At 43.9% G+C, this 20,000-nt stretch overlaps 1 protein-coding gene across 1 annotated transcript in view; it reads left to right on the forward strand.

Annotated features, from left to right (window-relative positions):
- bbs9 (Bardet-Biedl syndrome 9) overlaps positions 1-20,000 on the forward strand; it is a 97,838-nt gene that overhangs the window by 23,219 nt on the left and 54,619 nt on the right. Inside the window, exons 14-18 of the mRNA XM_030783151.1 lie at positions 2,180-2,194; positions 4,621-4,761; positions 6,971-7,066; positions 7,429-7,601; positions 7,698-7,850. Of these exons, the coding sequence (XP_030639011.1) occupies positions 2,180-2,194; positions 4,621-4,761; positions 6,971-7,066; positions 7,429-7,601; positions 7,698-7,850 (578 nt within the window). The remainder of the gene's footprint in view (positions 1-2,179; positions 2,195-4,620; positions 4,762-6,970; positions 7,067-7,428; positions 7,602-7,697; positions 7,851-20,000) is intronic.

Genomic DNA, 20,000 nt, shown 5'->3' on the forward strand with positions numbered 1-20,000 from the left:
TTGACAGCCTCTGAGCCTCTGGCTATGTGTTAAAAGAGTATTCATTTTCATTAACACGGTGTTGGTCTCTTCAGCTCTACATTCTGGACAGGAATGGAAGGAATGTATCCCTCTTGTCCAAACATACCTCACTCTGCCTCTCATAATGACTGTTTTAAACAGTCTCCTAATGGGATTCACCAAATTCTGCTCCCAGAGACACACTTCAAAAGAGATGCCACAAGCCCACTGCCTACTCTTAAACCACACTCGTTTGGGGCTTCCAGACTTAACCTGTTCTCCTCTTAAACTCTCTCAAACTTACACTTAAACAGCATTCACCAAGGCTGATCCTGCCTTAATGGTAATTGCTGTGAGTCAAGCGTTCGTATTCCAGAAGGATTTACAGTAGTGAAGCGTTGTCTGCTCATGATACACTTCTAAGTGGATTCACTATCTGTGAATGAAACGCATTGGAAAAGGATTTACACTAGTCAATTGTCCACTTTGAAAGTCTTGAACCAACACAAGTCGGACTGTAGATGAGATCTTGTCTGTGCTCCGGTGGGATTTCCAGAAGAGGAGCTTCCCTTTATGTAAATATTCCACTGGGATGTCGTGAATGTGTAGAATGTGTAGACTGATGCAGCTGATGATATGCTTGAGATGCTAAGTGCTGTTGATCCTTAGCTGCAGCTCACTCATTGAGTTTCACTTACACAAATCTACTACTGTGCACTCAAGCGTTCAGGCAACATGAGACAGAGCTGTGCAAGAGTCCTCGTTACCCCCCCCCCCCCCCCACCCCCACCCCACCCCCACCCAGCCCCCCGAAATGTGCGTACGTGATCCGAGTAATGCCTGTGTACATGGATCACTCAACGCTAAGCTAAAGCCCTGTGCCCCGCTAACCTCCCACTTTTTGGCAATGAGGGCATCTCACAGAGCCAAGGTAGAGATGCTGGATTTCATCAGCTTTAACAAAGCGTTAAATACATAATGACTGAAGGGAGCTCATTTGAACTCAATCTGGCTTCAGTCACACCACTCTCCCAGACTAATCGATCCTTATTCAATTTGATATTTAGCATAGTCTACTCGATTTTGATTCGGCAAGAGAGAGATGGACGTTGAGTCGATTTAAGAGCTGTATCGAGGTGGGGGGTTTTTCGTTGTTGTTTTTGTTTTGTTGTCGTTGTTGTTTTTGTTTTTGGTGCTGAGCCTTTCTGCTGTGCTGAGCTAAACGGGTGAGTAGGACGGAGTCTGTTTTAGGGTGAATGAGGTTTGTGTGAATGATGTGACCACTGTTTACAATTCCTGTCTCGGTATGCAGTGGTGGTTATGCTAATGTGTAAATAAACAGTCAAATGTTGACAATTAGGCGAAGAGAGGTTAGTTGGCTAATTAAGGCGCACATCAGCGGGTAGCTGGTGTTTGCTCTCGCATTACTTTGGCCAGTTTAGAAACAAACGTAACGAGATCCCAGTCAGGAACCCCCTCCCTGCCCCCTATGCTGGGCCATGCCAGTGGTTAATTCTGGAGGAGAGAGGGTATGTTTTAAGCTCAGGTTGGCACAACCCATGTAGGCATGAGGGGAAAAAAAGGAAAGAGAAAAAAAAAACTCGTTCTGTTTCGTGTTATTACAGAAGGTGCTTAAGGAGCCAAGGTGTTGAGTGCTACAGCTAATATGGCTTAACTTAATGGAAATGAAAGCACATCAAGGCATTTTTAAGGAGGGACCAAATTTTACTGACATTTATTAGTTTTTCCACAATATTTACTACATTATTTGCACTATTTATATAGACTCGCTATCTCAGCTTAAAAAAAGACTGTTTTGAAATACACTTCTGAAACAAACTCTTCCACTGTTCCTGGAGTGTATGGTCAAGTAGTATAACTACCCTCTCCTCAATATGCTGGGGACAGGTATGCTAAAATTTTGTTACTTTCATGTGTGTGTGTGGGATTGTGTGTGGGTATGTGTGTGTGTGCACTTGCTTGCATGTGTGTGTGTGTGTGTGTGTGTGTGTGTGTGTGTGTGTGTGTGTGTGTGTGTGTGTGTGTGGCGCTGCTGAAAGCTGAGCCGCTCTGAGCGCCAGTGTGTGAGTGGGTGCCAGTGTTTATGTGCCCTGGGACAAGGAGCTCTAAAGTGACTTCTGTTGTTTTTGTTTCTCCTTCTCTCTGCTTCCCATGAAAGAACTCAACCCTGCAGGTGAGTGCACTGTTCGCCACTGACAGGAAGGACTAGAGCGGAGTGTTTATGTTTCACAGAAACACGATAGCTGCAGAGAAATGATCACACATGCTTTCAAATGCAAACACGCACACACACACACACTTCACATATACACTTCTCATATGCCTTCCTATAGACATAACTACGCACACACTGCACATGTGCAAAAAATCAGTTATGCTGAAACACAGAGAGGACACAGACATAAACACATGCTCATATAAACACACGCTCATGCTTTCATTATTCATGCCAATACACAGTCTATGCAGCACGCCGTCATATTAGAACCACACACATACTCTACTCCAGAGCCTCTGTTAGACTGATAGTTTTGCTGTTTCACAATTAGATCAGTGTGTTTGTGTTTAAGTCGGTGTGTTTGCATCTTATTGTCCCCTAGTGACTACACTCGGTTCCTTTTTTGGTTTATAAAATGTGTTTTATTTTTCCTCATTGTAAAGGAGTACACACACACTGTGGGGTCTGTGGAGAGGAGCAGACTACAGGAGTGAGCTCATAACAGCTGCACACAGAGAACAGTATCACTCATGGTCCCTCTGTACTCAAATAAACACTCCCTGATTAGCTAGACACAGTCACCTTACACCACTGTCACCAGTGGAAAAGATGTGAACTGTGCTTCAAAGCTCAGGCATATACCTACACACACACACACACACATACACACACACACACATACAAACACTCACACACACCCACAAACACTCACACTCTCACACACGCACACACACACACACAAACACACACACACACAGACACACACACACACACACACACACTCACACACACCCACAAACACTCACACTCTCACACACACACACACAAACACTGACACACACACACACACACACACACACACTCACACACATACAAACACTCACACTCACACACACAGTTTGCCCTCCTGACTCCTTTGTCTCATGATGCGCATTGTCAAGGGTAATATCAGATTTTCATATCTTTTCAAGCAAGCGTCATGTCATTATCATATCACTTTAGTGGCGTTTCACCATATCCATTAAACTTTCAAATTCTGCAACTTCTGTACCCTCCTAAGGGGATGTGAGAATATTAAACTGGCCAGTAGGGGGCAGTAGCAACAGCGCAGGTAAACCATGGTAGGTAAAGAACCATGAAGAGGGCTCCTAACTCCACCTGGCAGTTTTAGAATCTGAAAGGGGGTTTGAAGGATACAGCGGGCTGAGAGGAGCAGGTAGGGAGCAGGAAAGATTTACTGCCGAGACGTCTCCTCATTGTAACCACACTCGTTTTTCTTCTGGGAGTGCACTGTAGTGGACGATGGCTGAAAACCCAGGATGGAAAAAGATTTTTTTTTTCCCCAATCCATCCTGGATTGTCAGCTCTCTCTCTCTCTCTCTCTCTCTCTCTCTCTCTCTCTTCCCCTGAGTGCAAACCACATAGATGATAGATGGTCAGCTGTACTTTTATTTTTTTTTAATTCCCACCACATTTGGTTTCAGATGAAAATAGAGCTCTAAACAAACGTGCCTCTTGTAAGACAGCTGTAATTAGAAGATGATTTGGAGACATTTTTAGCACTGGTACAGTATACAATGACTACTCGTACTAGCACTGCTCAGAGGAGAAAAATCCCTTTATTTGATTCTTATCTTTCCCTGTCATGTTCCATCAGTGGTCTTAGAGTTGCACTGAGTTTGTTGTGTGGTATGACCCCACGCTGCACTGGAGAATTCTTTACGGCTCAGGTAGAGAATATCCTTAGAATGAGATCTCAGTGCACTATAGAATACACCTTTTTTACATTTGCAGACAGGAAATTCAAAGCCAATATGTTTTTATACTGCATTTACGTTGGGTGGATAATAAGAGAGCAAGAGCGTGTTTCTCAGATCTGTCAAAAGAAGGTGGAGCACATAGATGCCTTTGCTGTACTGAAATCAGCAGAGACCAAATCCTCAGGGCTTTCACTTTTTGCCTATTATCTTATAGAGTGTTACATGAGCTATGTGCAATGTAAAGCCTCAGCAGTACACAGCTTAGGTTACCTGCCCAGACATAACAGGAAAGGATTAGTAAAAATGCTGGTGAACAGAGCTCTACTACTGGAAAAAGACTAGGGCCACAACCGTCTCAACACCCTATTCCACTACACAATACACTCTCTCTCTCTCTCTCTCTCTGCTAAGATAAATGTTTCAGTTAGTGAAGTTCAGTTGTAAACTGTATCCTTTAGGTTATACTCATCCAATTCACAGATGCAACAGTGTAGTGAATAAAATATCTTTGTCTCTGTCTCTGTCATACACACACAAATACACACACACACACACACACCAGCATGAACTGCACATGTGACTGACAGTGAAGATGTTACTGTTTGTTTTGTGTTTGGTCAGGAGTGCCACGGGTGGCTCAGTGTAAATTCACTCTTCCTCTCTGGCTGGTTTGCTGCCCCTGCTCACCTGCCAAGAACGCCAAGTACAAGATCACTGTGGACACCAACAAACCACCCATCAACCTCAATGAGGTCTTCCCAGGTAAGAGCCCCATGGCCTAAAGGCTAAGTGAATGTTAATGAGGAGTTGAGTGCTGTTTGGTGGGAGCTCTGGGGAGTAAATATTGGGACTGAGGTGTGTGTAAAGTGTTTTCTGAGAGGTGAGTGTCGGTCAGTGAAATGGCAGGAGTCTCAAGCTGTCTATGAGGAAACGTCTGTGTTTTCATAGACACATGGTCACTACCAAGGACTCATAAAGTCTAGAAACACACACATTTACATGCGCGTTTGAACTTCAGTGTGAAGAAAGAATGCAGATCAGCTATTCTCAATTACTTTTGAAAACAGTCAGTCATTTCATACAGTTCACATAATACACCAATTGGCAAAAAGACATCTGAATAAAATCTGGGGTTTATTTTTGTTTATATTAATGTTTTTCATAAATGCTCTTATTCAGAGCAATTTAACTTAACAATTTCACTTGTAAAACAACTTATTAGACGGTGCTGTTCCAGGGGGATGTGATGACAACACAAAACTATTCAATTCCAATGCCAGGTACAGAACTAAACAAGAAATCACTTCAGCGCTATAAATCTGCAGCAAATGTCATCAGTGCAAAGACAACACAGTCGTACATCTGATGAATGGCAAACACAACACACAAAATGATAAAACAAACAGACAGCAAGTTCAGATGCAGAGAGAGAGCAGCAGTGAACTCTAGCAGACAGTGGGGTTAATGATATGCATAGTTTTACTCATGGTGTAATTTCAAAAGACTGGTTTTAGGCTCTGTTGAACTCTAGGTAGTGACTGAGCTGTTTGTATTATTCAGCAAAGGCTCCAAGGCAACATAGCGTCTGAACAGCTGTCAGTTCCAAGGTCAGTGATCTGAGGGTGTGAACTGCTGAATCAAGTACCTGTGATAGCAGAAAATGCTTGTCCTAGTGTCTTTTGTAAGCGTATTTCTTGATTCTTTTTTTTACAGAAATATAAAATAATTTAATCATATGTTTGCCTCAAGCCCAAATCTCAGGAACAGTTTCGTTTCCTCCATTGGTAGCATTTGTGCGAGTAATCAAACAATACACTTAAAGTCATTCATACTGAAGTGATCTCTTATAAAAGACATAAACTGTGTTCTTACTACTCAGAAACTACTTATAAACCCTTCACAAACAGACCTACTCTTATTCCTGTTGGCCTGTGGTCATCTTGGCCTATGGCATGCCAAAACATTGAGTCGAATCAAGCTATAGCAGTACCCTTGAGAGTCATATATTGATCATTTTATTATGATTAACATCATAATCACAGAAAGTACAATCACAATGTCAATTACTCTAACTATACTCACTTTAAAATAAGACATCTAAACTCCACGATGGCTCTTCTCAGCTTTTCTTAGAACTGCATGTGTCTGGCATTGACCTTTGGCATGACCTCTGATGGCAACGCCCCAGGTACTACTTTATCATGAGGACATTTAGCACTAATTCTATACAAACAAGAGTCCTTGGGAGACTCCTATTTTTGCATGTCATGTAAATGTTTTAATTTAATTTAATTTTTTTGGATGGCCAGTAATTGTGCTATTGTTGCACCTAAACCTATTTCATGTTGCCATGGGGGTGTGAGCAGGAATCTTCCTCATTATCGGGGGGGTGGGGGGGGGGGGGGGGGGGATAGAACCGTGCCTATCTGCTCAGGTGGATGGCACCACAGTCGGAGTTTCACAGGGCTCCTTTTTCCTGAGATAAAAGTGGGGGCCCAAAAGCCTGGGCAGATAAAGAACAATATGATTGTTCTGGGTTCACCTTGGCTGGCGTCCTGTGAGGAGATAAGAACCGCGGGGAGGCTTTATCTCTGTCTGACATCCCTCCTGCCGCGCTGCAGATCCCCCTGCCCCTTCCCGGCAGCGTGAGAACCGCTCCTCTGGCCCTCTCCGGTCTGCCTACCCCTGAGAACATGCTGTCAAGTCAAAGACGACACATGACAGAACTACGCAACGCAGGGCTTTTCGTATTGTGTGAGAGTTTGATTTATAGAAATCTACTGGAAATGATGGCCTTTTAAATGCATCTTGTGTTATTTTTTGTCCTCCCCCCACCCCCCACCTCCCTTCCCTGTTTCCCTTACTGTTACGCTGTCTTGCTGCTTGTCTGTCTCACTTTCTCTCTTTCTATTTGTTCCTGTCCCTTTTCTGTGTCCCTCAATCTCTCTTTCTCCTTCTCTTTCTGTATAAGAATTTTTGGACAAGTCTGCGGATAAAGAGGGAAATTCTCTGGCCTTTCAGTTTATTACTGGGTCCAGAGTTACAGTGCTGGCCTCCAAAACATCACGTGAGTACATGCACACATACACACATATACGCACACACACAGACACACACACACACACACACACACACATATATATATATATATATATATATATATATATATATATACATATATACATACATACATTCACCGAGACTGAACTTGTCAAGACAAGTATGCATGAAAACTCACATCATATGTTCTCTGCCCTCATGCAAATACAGACATATATACACACGCACACACCACTACCATACACATCCATCAGCAAAGAGCCCCATGATGTGTTACATATTGTCAACAGTGCTGTACAGGTGTAAGTTTAGGAGAGGCGAGTGTAAAGCCTCTTTGTATGTGTTTATGTCTGCGTGTGCGTCTTGCAGAGCGTTACAGGATTCAGAGTGACTGTTTTGAAGATATCTGGCTGGTTGCCAAAGAGCTGGTTCAGCGTTTCGACTGGCACTTTGCCAAACAGGGAGTCAAAGACTTCCGCAACAGCTTTGCCGGGCCCATCCCGCTGCCTGAGTACTTTGAGACGGTCGACCACCACTTTGAGGTGAGGAATTATGTCATACACACACACACACACACACACAGGGTCATATATGTATTGTTGACATAACGTTGTACCTGTGTTTTATGTGATTTGCAGCTGCGTGTAAATGCAGAAAAGTTCCAGGACCTCCTGTCAGAGAGGGCGATCCAGTTCAGGGCCATTCAGCGCCGTCTCCTGACCCGCTTTAAGGACAAGACTCCTGCTCCCCTGCAGAACTTAGACACACTGATGGAGGGCACGTATCGGCAGGTTAGCAAGCACACACATGCACACACACACCCACACATCCATCCATACATCCATCCATCCATCCATCCATCCATACATAAATGTAGAGACACACGTACATATAAACAAAGAGGGGCATTTCCTACTCGAAATGTTGTGGCTTCACTCATTCTGTTTTTATACTTGGTGTGCTCTTTACGGAGGAGGTCTCTACTGGGGTTGTTTGTAAACCAAGTGCTGTTGTGAATGGGTTGAATGGGTTCTGAATGGGTTCTATCACAAGCTTCTGTAATGATTGTTTTGGTAGTCAGTCACACCCACAGTCTGTAGCGTAGCCACCCACTTCCAAACCGAACACATTGTCCTGATGCTAGTGAGTGTATAAGTGAGTGTATGTTTGTTTGTGCGAGTGGGTGTGATATTGGAGGGGTGGGGGCAGCGAGAGAAGTGGGGCTAAGGAAAAGGCAGAGACGCGGTTTTGGGAATTGACATTGGAGCCAGGCAAATACTGATTACAAAGTCAAATCAAACATCTGTGAGGTCGTTTCTTTCTTTGTGTGTACATGGTGTCATTAACAAACTCACTGTGTGTGTGTGTGTGTGTGTGTGTGTGTGTTTGATTGTAAAGTGATGGTCCTTTTGCCTTGTATGTTTACATAGATGGAATAGTTTGTGTGTGCATGTGAGCCCAGATTGCCGAGATTCTAATGACATCATTAGATACTGTGTTTTTCCTCGGCCATTAAACTCGTCTGATTAGCGGTGGCAGGGCCGTAATACTACAACGCATGCCAAGTCTGACGCCAGTTTGACACGGCCGTGTGAATAATGTCTACTTTAAAAAAAACCTCAAAACTGTTTGTCTATATGCGTCCTCATTTTTTTATAAGATTTATTTGTTCAGTGCCTCTCAGTCAGCGTAGTCTTGCATTGATTACAGTGCGTTTGAGACACATGCTCTTCTGATAAGTACAGCCGGAATGCATAGTAGCTTCTCATGAGCTGTGACTGAGAGCTTGTGCACTATAGCTTGTTGTTTCTACATGAGACTTCATTGGGTTTTGTGTGTGTAAGCCACAGTAGACTAGCTGAGTATGGTGTGTGAGTGATGAGTGCTGCTGTCACACATTCCATCAGAGTGCTTTCTGCCCAGTTTCCCGTTGACGCCCGCTCGACTGCTGGAAAGCTCAGACACTCTATACGCGCTGTAATGTATACACGTCCGGCGTAATGGACGATATTGACGGCTTCTCCACGGTGATGTATGTATGCAATTAATAATTCACCATCTTTTATATAAATATATCCAGACTCGATCTGTGACTCGCTTGTTTGTTACACGCCCTCGGTGTCGGCAGTGGGATGGCTGTGCCTCTTGTCTGTTGAAAGTCCCGTCACAGTTTCTGATTTGTTGCCCTCAGTCGTATGTATATCATCATTTCATCCCACATAACTTTCTTTACGTTTTACTTTGAGAGCGTGTTGAAAATATTTTCCTTTTCTTTTGGATGTAACTGCGTCGAATGTGACTGTATCGAATGTAGTTATTTGTCTCATTCAAAAAACTGCCCTTAGTTAGGAATGACACATGATCACATCGGAGTTGATTTGGGACACCATTATAATGGAATACGTAGCATGGCGTTTTAGAAGGGCAGGGGTGCACTTATAATCTCTGTCCGTTTCTGACTCTGTATCTTTTATTCAGCCGGTCTCAAAAGCGGCTCCAAGTTCATCTGACTCATTCATTTTTAATGAGCTCCCATCAGCAGGCATTAGCGGGGCTGCGGCCGGACCCACGAGGATGTTCTGCCCGACGTGCCGCTGTTGCACTCGCACGGAGAGATAAGATTTCGCCTGCTCATCGCTCTCTCGCCCCCCCTACTGTTTTATTCATGAGAGCAGGGATCATACGGTAATACATGCCCACTGACACACTGAAGGTCTCTATGTTCTCTGGAACTCTCTCACTACTTAAAAAGCCATTACTCATCTCCACACTGCTCACTGCTCCACTGCCTCTTTGATACACTGGACTTGTGTGTTCAGAGGTCAGACACACCTAATGATCTTCACTCCCTCTCCCTCTCTCTCCTCCTCCTCTTGTGTGTTTTTTTTTTTTTTTTTTTTTTGCCGCCGTTGACCTCAGGTTCAGTGACCAGGCTGTCACTCAGAGTAGAACAGAGCGGAGAGTTTTCTGGAAAAGGGAGCGGGGGAACCCTGGCAATCAGCGTTTCAGCAAATATTTTTCCTGCGCGAGGGGTTCAGTCGGCTTCCGTGTGGGAGCGCACCAGCCCCCGTAGCAGGGGTGCCTCAGTGGCTCCCTGTAATTAGCAGTTGAAACGTGGAGGTGGCTGAGCCTGGACTGACAGGTTAGCTCCAGGGCCTCCACTGTCATAATAGAACCTCTCTCTGACAGAACTGATTTATTTAGGCCCAAATGGAGCGCTAAACACAGCTAAACGGCTGCTAAACGTGGCTAAACAAGGCCAAACACAGATCCCACTGTATATGTGAGGCCTGCCATTAATGGCTAATGTTCTAGAAGATGTATGTGTCTTTCTCTGTATATGAGTGTGTGTGTGTGTGTGTGTGTGTGTGTGTGTGTGTGTGTGTGTGTGTGCAGCAGAGTTTGAAAGGGAGACTCTCAGGTGCTGCTGTTGTTTGTGTGTGACATGAAAGGCTTGGGGAGGCCAGAGGGAGTTCCTCTTTTTTCCCTCCCTCTCTTTTTCCCTGTGCTCATCAAAAGACACACTTACACACACACACACACACACACACACAAGCGGCAAATGACATATGGTACTTTATTCAGCCCATATGTGCACATACAGATACGCTCGCCAGTGTTCCTCAAAAATAAACAAGAGTGAACACTGGAGCATGTATGCCTCTTCTTTGATTATGTATCAACTGTAGCTACATGGTTGGCCTGCCCCTTTACCTTGCTTAGGGTAACTGCCAGAATGTAGCTTATGTGTCATGCCGTTGATATCCAGAATGCTTTTTTGGGGGGAATTAAAAGGCGCAGTAAGCTGTTCACAATGGAGACCAGGATCCAGTCCTGCTGAAAGATACATTTGTTAGAGTGACCCCCTCAGGCTTCCGTAGATAAGCAGTATTGTGTGGGTACTGGAACAGTGGGATGGGTACAGACTGTTAATGCCAGTCCTGAGAACTAAGAGCCCGGTTCTTCTCCGTTGTGACCGTTACCAGTGAAAACTGCACAGGTGTTTGCCCAAAGGGTCGCAGCCAGGGGGACGGTACAACAGCTCAAACCTGTTGGCGCTGCTTCTGTGGGATTCTCTTGGAAACGCAGGCAATGCTCCACGTAAAGGCCGGACAGCTGCCTCTGTGTGTGTGTGTGTGTGTGTGTGTGTGTGTGTATGTGTGCGCGCGCGCGTGTTGTGAGAGCAAAGAAGCCGATTTTTCACGCTGACTTTCTGTTGTGTAACCCGGGGGCTGTATCTGTGTGTGTGTGTGTGTGAGAGAGAGAGACAGAGTAACTGCTTCTGGAAAGCACTCTAGACCTCACAGCTCCTCTTTTTGCCCATGGCTTGTGGCTTTGTCAAGCTTGAGTGACATGAGAAATGTAATATCTCAACTCAGTAAGGGGGATTTGCAAACGACAATGGGCTTCGCTCCACTGGGGGCAGCCTTGTTAATCTGGTTACCTTTCTGTTGGGTCACTATGAAATGCTTGTAATGGAATCAGGATTCCATTAAGAAATGGAGCGTGCTTTTCCCCCCGCTGCCCTTTTGTATAGGGTGTGGAGCAGTTAGCGTGAGGCTAACGGGATTATACATGCCGTAATTAAAATGCTACCCCCTTCCCTCCCCACCCCCAAACACTTTTGCTTTGAGAAACACACTTCCCCGTTGCCAAGGTGATCCCCACTCCTGTGACGATTTAATCACGCATTCGCTACGTGTTCGAACCCTCACGCTGTTGCTTTTTTTTTTTTTTTTTTTTTTTTTTGACTTTTGACTCATTCATGTATTTTCACCATGAGGGTTTTTGTAGTTTCTTCACATATTTGCAGAGTATTGGATTTTATAGTCTATTGGTCTGCACAAGACGTCTGCCAGACCACCTGTGGGCTTTGGCTCGATGTCAAATTCTTTCACGCTCCACCTATTAGCTTGTTGTATTTGGGAGGGTTTTTTTTCCCCCCTCTCTCTCTCTCTCTCTCTCTCTCTCTCAAGTTGAGCTTGATTGGGCTCTGTCTCTATTTTCTGTTGTGCTTCCAGAGTTCTATGGTAGTGGAACCAGGGGTTACATCTCATAATGGCTGTTGTATCAGTGAATGGGGTGCTGTGAGACCGGGCTGCTGTAGTAGAGCAGACGGGCTGAAATGGACCGGCGGAACCAGCGCTGGGTTGCCAGATCATGTTTTCATGCTCCATTGACCCGCAGCGTTCCCAGTCACGGACCCCTCCTCTGATCCCTGCCACTTTAGCTCACTATTACAGATGCTTCAGGAAACCATTTAATAGGTGCCAATGAAAATAGTAAGCCCTGCTCCTAATCCTGCAGTGTATGTGCTACTGTGTTTGAGTGAAAGAGAGAGACAGACAGAGAGAGAGAGAGTGTGTGTATGCGTGTGTTTGTGTGTGTGTATGGTTGTGTGTGTATTTGTGTGTGCACATTCATGTGGGTGTATGTGTGTGCGTATACATGCGTGTGTGTACGCGTGCGCGTGTGAGTGAGTGAGTGAGTGAGCGAGTGCGTGCGTGCGTGCATGTGTGTGTGTGTGTGTCAGAGTCTATGAGCCTGCATATTGCACTCATAGAGCACTCATGTCTTCTCTGGTGTGGGCTGTTTATCTCATAGTGATATGTATTTATGTGTCTGCAGTGGGAGTCTGTAGTACTGTACTGGTATGCACATGTGTTTATGTCTGTGCTCATGTGTATACATTCATTTGTATGAACAGAGTGGGTGTTGTTTACTCTGTTGAGATTTGTGTTTTGTTAGGGAGTCTCTAGGACCCTGCCTGATCAGAGAGCACTGCTGGGATCAGGGCTGTAACACAAAGTAATTATGAGTGCTGACCTCAGATCAGTTCTTTTTACTGTTCTTTACCTTAATCATTAGGGCCAGCAGGAAGCAGGAATGTTTGGCAAAACTGTATCGTTCTGTGGGAACTCTGTGGGTCTTTCTATGTGAGTCCATGCTTCTCCTTGTCTGCATTTCTCCAGTAGATACAATGTCAGTATCTGTCAGTGTGTGACTTAAAAGCTACTGCTATCTGTCTTCTCTGTCAGGCGTCTTCTGCCTGCTACGCTTCATGAACAGATAGACATTGTTTTAAGACTAAACTGAACAAACAAAGGATTCATCTTAATCTGAGGGTTATGCAAACCTCAGGGGACCTCACAATTACCCTGTCAGGTATCCCAAGGCTGGAATCCACCTCTTTCTCTTTGCCTGTTATTCTCTGTCTCAGTGACTCTGTGAGAACTGACAGAAAGACGGTCAGAACAGAGGACAAACATGTAGAATCCTGCTTTAGTCATTTGGATGATAATTATTTGTGAGGACGTTCTCACTCCATTTAAATATACGTTTGTTTGTTTTTTGGTTGTTTTTTCTTTTTTTATGTGAATGCAAAGTCATGTGTACAGTTTGTATAAGTTATATCACATTTCTTATTACTTTAAGGCGATTTTTTTAGGATCTTTAATCAAGTATAGGATCTGCGGTGTAAGCATTAGGGTGAGAACATCTTTGTGGGCGTTTAAGTGGAATATATCGTCCTGGCTCTTAGTGAAGTGCGTTTTTTCTGATCGTGTGAGCGAAATATACGGCGATGTCTTGAGATGGGGTTATGTATTTTTGGGCGTGTGAATAGAATATATGGCCCTGACTGGCTGCAGCGCGTATCTGTGGGAGTGCTGGGAAGATCTAGCCGGGCGCTGACCGAGACGGCCCCTGTAGATTTAAGACTGCGTATGTTGGCTTGGCTCGGCCTTGCCTTTGAATGGAGATAAATGTGGAGTGGAAAAGGTGGCGATTTACATGCAGGTTTATGGCCGGGCCGAATGAATGGATGTGTATGTTCCAGCTATGTCAGGGGCCGGTCCGCAGCAGACAGCTTTAGGATAGGAAAGTGTTATAGAGGTGACTAACTTTCCAATTGTATGATTGAAGATATAAATATCAGATTGTTCATACATTCGATCCAGTTTTTACTGCTCCGGCGACAGTAGGCGTGCACGGGTATATTTTTTCTATAAAGGCCTCTATCTGCGCGATTTTCTTTTTCTTTTCCAAATGGCTATTTCGGTGCTATAGGAGAATTTGTGTGTGAATCTTACGTGTGCACCTGTGCGCCTGTTTTGATACCTATCTATCCATATGCATAACTTTAAAGAAGACATGGCTCGGTGAGCTAGCCCAACTGAAACGCACTGAAATCAGAGAACTTTCATCTATATGCCTTATGAGTGATTACTTTCCCAAGTTCTTTTCTCCAAAGTCAACATGTCCTCCAGTACACCTTTACCATGCCCGCCGCTTCCGCCAGGCCGATTAACAGAACAATGAGAGTTTTATAAGATTACATATATTTACTCTGTAATCAGAGGCCGCGCATGGCAAAGGCCACGGGCCCCGACTGGCACATTTCGGATATTTATCTTGTTGCAGTAAATTCTGAGCTGCCTGTTTTTTCTGCTTCCTCGAGCGTGGCTGTTCAAAGGGGACCATTGAGGGAAAAGCAAACAGCCATCACAGGGGCAAAACAGGCCCACATGTTATAAGCCTCACTGCCACACAGTGTCCAGGCTACGCTGCGCAGGAGCAGGTACCAACAATGCCCCCTCTGTGACCGCCCCGCCATTAGCATTCAGAGCAGTGTGAGAAGCTCACATCACACACACACACACACACAGACAGAAAGAGAGAGAGAGAGAGAGAGAGAGAGAATGAATATATGCATAGAGGTCAGAATACCTTACCTGTGTCCTAACATAACATGGCCCGCCACACATTCAAACAGACCAACCTGATTTTCTCTGTACGCAGAGAGAAAAAAAAAAATGCATGTCTAGTCTACATTACACATGAATCACAGATACATTAACCTCGTCTACGCTGCTCTCAAAGAATGCCTAAATGCCCCCCACTCAGCCTACGGGTCGTCTAACACACATTTTAGGTTTGGACTCCAGTGGGAACCATCGTGGAACCTTTTAAAAGAAGCCAATGTCTTTCATGTTAATTCTAGCCACAGAAACCCTATGAAATGAGTCACTGTCTTATATATATATGTGTGTGTGTGTGTGTATATATATGTGTATATCAGTATATGGTCATGGTTTTTTTTTTCTTGTCCTCCCATTTTTCCACTCTCTCAGCCTTCAGTCCAAATGTACCCACTTCTCATGTGTCCATTACTGCTTAATATATATATATATATATATATATATATATATATATATATAAATATATATGGGTTTTTTCTTTTATCCGTTGAGAGTTAAGTACATGTCAAACCATTTACGCGACCCTGAAGAATAGCCAATTTAAAGACATTTCAGAGGTCAGAGGAATGTCAGAGGGCTCTGTTTGCAGGAAACGTGATCATTGCCTGAGTGGAAGACATAACTCAGAGCAAACCAGTACAGAACAGTGCTGCATTTTGGCTTAGGCCCTCAGCCCAGGCTGATTAAATATTACCATCCTCACATGCTCTGATGTGACCCCCCCCCCCCCCCCCCCCCGGTACCCCACCAAAACAAACAACAACAAAGACCAACAGCAGCTCGCAAGTCATGAACCCTCTGAACAAAACCTGTTTTGTGGATAACAGCGCAAATGCGTGTGAAAGAGATTACTATTATTTTTTTAATTTAACTGTATGCCTTGAGCACACACACACACACATATATATAGCTCTTTTGTTTACCCAAGAAGGCTTAAGATGTCTAAATGTTCCCACCAAAATATTGTTTTGAAGGGACTCAGACAAACGAGTAAAATGTTATCTCATGCAGATGGGCACTGTGGCGTCTCAGGTATAAACTCGCTACACGTTTTGTCTTCAGCAGAGATTGGCGTCTCTCCCAATAAGGCCTTGTGGTTGGCTTTTGTTTGGTGTAGTTTGTAGTGTGTTTTTGTTTTTTTTGTGTGTGTGCGCTCTTTCTCTCTCTCTCTCTCTCTCTCTCTGTGTGCATGTGTGTGTGTGTAGGTGTTCATATGATGTAAGTAGAGGTGTGTGTGTGTGTGTGTGTGTGTGTTCTTATTAGCTGGGTCACTCGGTATGTAGGTGGATTGGGTTCCCAGCTTGGCTGCAGCCTGGGAGGTGAGTTTGAACTGTTAATTACAGACCCTGCGAGAGCATCTGCTAAAATGAGTAGAGAAAGGTCGCTCTAAATTAAAGGCCCTGGATTGCCTCTGAGCTTCTAAATAAGGAGACATGGCTAAACTATGAATGAAATACACAAACATAGCCCTACCGTCTTGTCACTGAGGAGCAAAATTAACCAGTGGTGTTTGCAAAATACAACTGGATGTTATGATTTTACTATGCTACCTAGAGCTGTAACAATTCCAAATGTTGCTGTACAATTAATTGCGATTAACAGTATAATTGTCTCATTCGGTCAAATGAAAAAATACATACAGTATATATTTATATATATATATACACACACACACACACACACACACACACACACACACACACACATATATATATATAGACATATATATTCAAACAAATTAAAGTTTTGAATGAATCCCAGGATATATCTTTTGGTTATTTCACTGTTATGTGACCCAGATAATGTGATAACACAAGTACACATCCTATGAATAGCTGAACTCTGATAGGCTTGCAGACTCCCCACATTTTGACAGGATCAACGGGACAGTGTCAAGAGAGAACTCCAGTGAAACCCAAACGTGTATCAGTTTAATGTTATGGGCATCTCTCAAAGGTACAACACCACTCGAACCTGCTCGTTTCTGCTAAGATTTATAACGTTCGAAAGCCGACTTGACTTCGCAAGTGCAAATCAATGTGGGTGGAGCGTCCTCTGATAGGATACCTACTTGTCTGTTGCGCTACAGGGTGCAGGCGGGCATTGGAAACGTGTTTGATGATTGCAAACAAAAGTGTGACCATGCGTTGACCCATCTCATGAAGAAACTAGAAGGGCACTCGTAGAGTGCAGACCTCTGCAAAGGCCAATAGTCCACTGTTCTAAGATATTCAAATCTGCAACCTCAACCACTATGTCTGGATATATTTCCGAAACCATTAGAACAAAAAAGTCAGACTGTATGATTGTGAAAGCTAATTTATTGTAAGGAACGATTAGCGATTATGCGCGTGTTATGCTACCCCATAATAATCTTTAAATTTAGGTCATATCGACTCGGAAAAAAACAGTAAGAATCATTTAGACATTACTTATTTCTTACATACCTGCTGCACTTGTTTCTACAGTGATGTTTCAGGCGGCTGCTATGTTTTGTTGTATGTGTAGTCGCGATACACTGTAATTACGATGGTCTCGCGTATACGCGGCAAATTAAATTCATTTTTTTTCGCAATGTTAACCAAAGTATTAACGAAATATTCCGTGATCCTGCTGACAAACAGACAAACCAACCAACAAACAAACCAACAAACCGAACCGAAAACATAACCTCCTTTAAAAAAAAAAAAAAAAAAGCTTTAACCGTGGTTCAACAAAGAAACCGCGATCACATCAAAAACTCGCGGTTAGACAATGATGAAATAATTGTTACAGGCCTAACAGTGAAAATTAAAAATGTGTGTCGGTATGCTTTTATGGTCGACTGAATGCTAAGAATGCAGCAATACATTTTTCCTGGTTAATGTAATTAAGTAGATACTTGTGCCGTTATTTTTCAGAGAGTGAAATCTTTCAGAATCCTCCCCACATTACGACAGCTGTGCCTGTAGGCTGATTTTGTGCAACTCAGATTAATTAAGCCTGAAAGAAAGAGCCAAGAAAACAAGCAAATCTTCTTATGTGTGTTTGGGTGTGTGCGCATTTGTCAGAGCGCATTAAAAGTCATCAATGTTTTCCTTTTTAGATGCAAGATTAGTCTTAATTTAGTCTCCCTTTCTGCACAAATCTGACTGGTGTATGGTGAATGACAGAGATACCAACAGCCTCCTCTGATGTTGCATATGTTTCTCTTTCACGCTCTCTCTGTCTCTCTTTCTCTGTCTCTCTCTCCCTCTCTCATTGAGTTACTATGAACTAACCTACAATAATACACACAGCGTTGTGTAGGCTGTACTCCAAGCCTGTCACACCAGTGACCTCGTGTGCACTTAGTACAGTCTGTCATCACCTGACATAACGCTGTGCTGTGCTGTTTTGTGTTATGTTGTGATTATAGTATCACATGGTAGAATGCTGCTCACAAGCTTCATCTGAGCCAGCCATTGTCTAAGTCCATGAGTCTGCTGGACTTTGACTGCTTAACATACTGCTGCTGGTGGAGATGGGAGTTCTACCACACGCTGGGCTTCAGCCCTTTCCCCAATTACTCCTGTGCCCTATCTGGACCTTTGGCTTCAGTCAGCTGGTGATCCTCACTTTGACAAGGCCACTAGCCCTCAGGCATGAATGCTCCGCTCAGAGCAGAAAGGGAGATTTCATAGAACTTTAAACGTGTCAGCCCGCAGGTTAGTCGAGACCCTCGGCTATTTGGGGTCGAGGCCAGATCGCCTCCCACGCTCACCTCTAGCAGAGTGCTCCCCTTCTAGGCAGCTCCACTCGTTAACCCCCCCCCCCCCCCCCCCGCTAGAGTTCTGAGACCACCATTTAGTCCATGACCTCAGCCCACCTCCGTGCCCCGTGTCTTTAGGACAGTCTGTACGTGCTGAAATATACAGCCGTTTCATTTAGCTGCTCTCCGCTCCTGCGTTTTCTTCCTCTCTCATTTTCTCTCCACTGAGGTTTCCTTCTAGTGAACGTAAAGGCGACACAACCCATCCAGTGACGGAGCTTAATCATTTAGCTCTATTTTAGAGTAACGTGTATGCGTTTGAAGGGAGGAGGGGGGGGTGGCTAAACTGAATGAAAGGAGCTTCACTTTTTGACAGACGGAGAAACAGTGTTTGAACCTGCATGGAGGCTGTAAATCATACGGTTTGATATTTATAGTGTCTTTCACTCCTTTTTTCACAAGACTGACGAAAAGAGGTTCCTCTCCGGAAGTTCCTTACCTTTGTCTGAAAGAGTAGGAATTAGAACTGTCTTTGTAATAATGTGTTTTAATAATGTAGTAATATTTGCAGGAACATTGTAATAAAATGGTGGTTTCTGTTTTGTTCGTTTTGTCTTGTTTTACACATTCGGCGTTAACAGTGTTTTGTGGCCTTGTGTGAAACTCGTGGCCTTTAATTAAAATCAATTTGTAAGTAAACATGTGCAGTCTTAAAGGGTTATTCATGTTTTTTTTGTTTGCTTGTTTGTTTATTTTCTATGCTCTCATTTCACTGGACGGCTTTGATTGTTCAGTCTTCTTCTCCGCATTCAAATTTTTACCTCATTTGGCTTTCGTAGCATGAAAACAAATGTGTCCAAGCTCAGAAACAGGCAGTGTGATTGCCAGAGAAGAAGGCAGGGCGGAGTATCTCTGTGTGTGTGTGTGTGTGTGTGTGTGTGTGTGTGTCTGTGTGCGTGCGCGCGCACGCACGTGCCTGTTTATCGGCGGGTGCGGTGTGGAGCCTTGCGGCGGTGTTGATAAGCCATCTCAGGTTGTCCGTGTGGGATGGCAGATGCTATCATTCCAGGGTCTTTCTCCAGCCTGTTCTCTGCTCTCTCTCTGAGCATATAAACAAGAATTGTCTCTTACCAGCATTGGCTTTTATCCTGCCCTCTGCTATCTATGCGCCGTGGCTAAAGACAAAAGCAGTTACTGTCTAGGATCACTTGCCGACGTGATATTAATCTCTACGTGTCTCTCTCCCCCCCCCCCCCCCTCTTTCTTTCTCTCTTTGCCTCACACACACAGACATGTGCATGCATAGATTTTTGTACACTTTATCTAGTCAGTTCTAACAAGTACCTGTTTTTAAAACCTATTGATCGGATCACTCACATTCCTGTTCAGTAGTTCTTAATCAAAGGTTAAATAAAATCATTACATCTACTAATATTTCTATTCTCTGAATA

The sequence above is a fragment of the Chanos chanos genome, chromosome 8 (genome assembly GCF_902362185.1).
Source record: "Chanos chanos chromosome 8, fChaCha1.1, whole genome shotgun sequence".
NCBI lineage: Eukaryota > Metazoa > Chordata > Actinopteri > Gonorynchiformes > Chanidae > Chanos > Chanos chanos.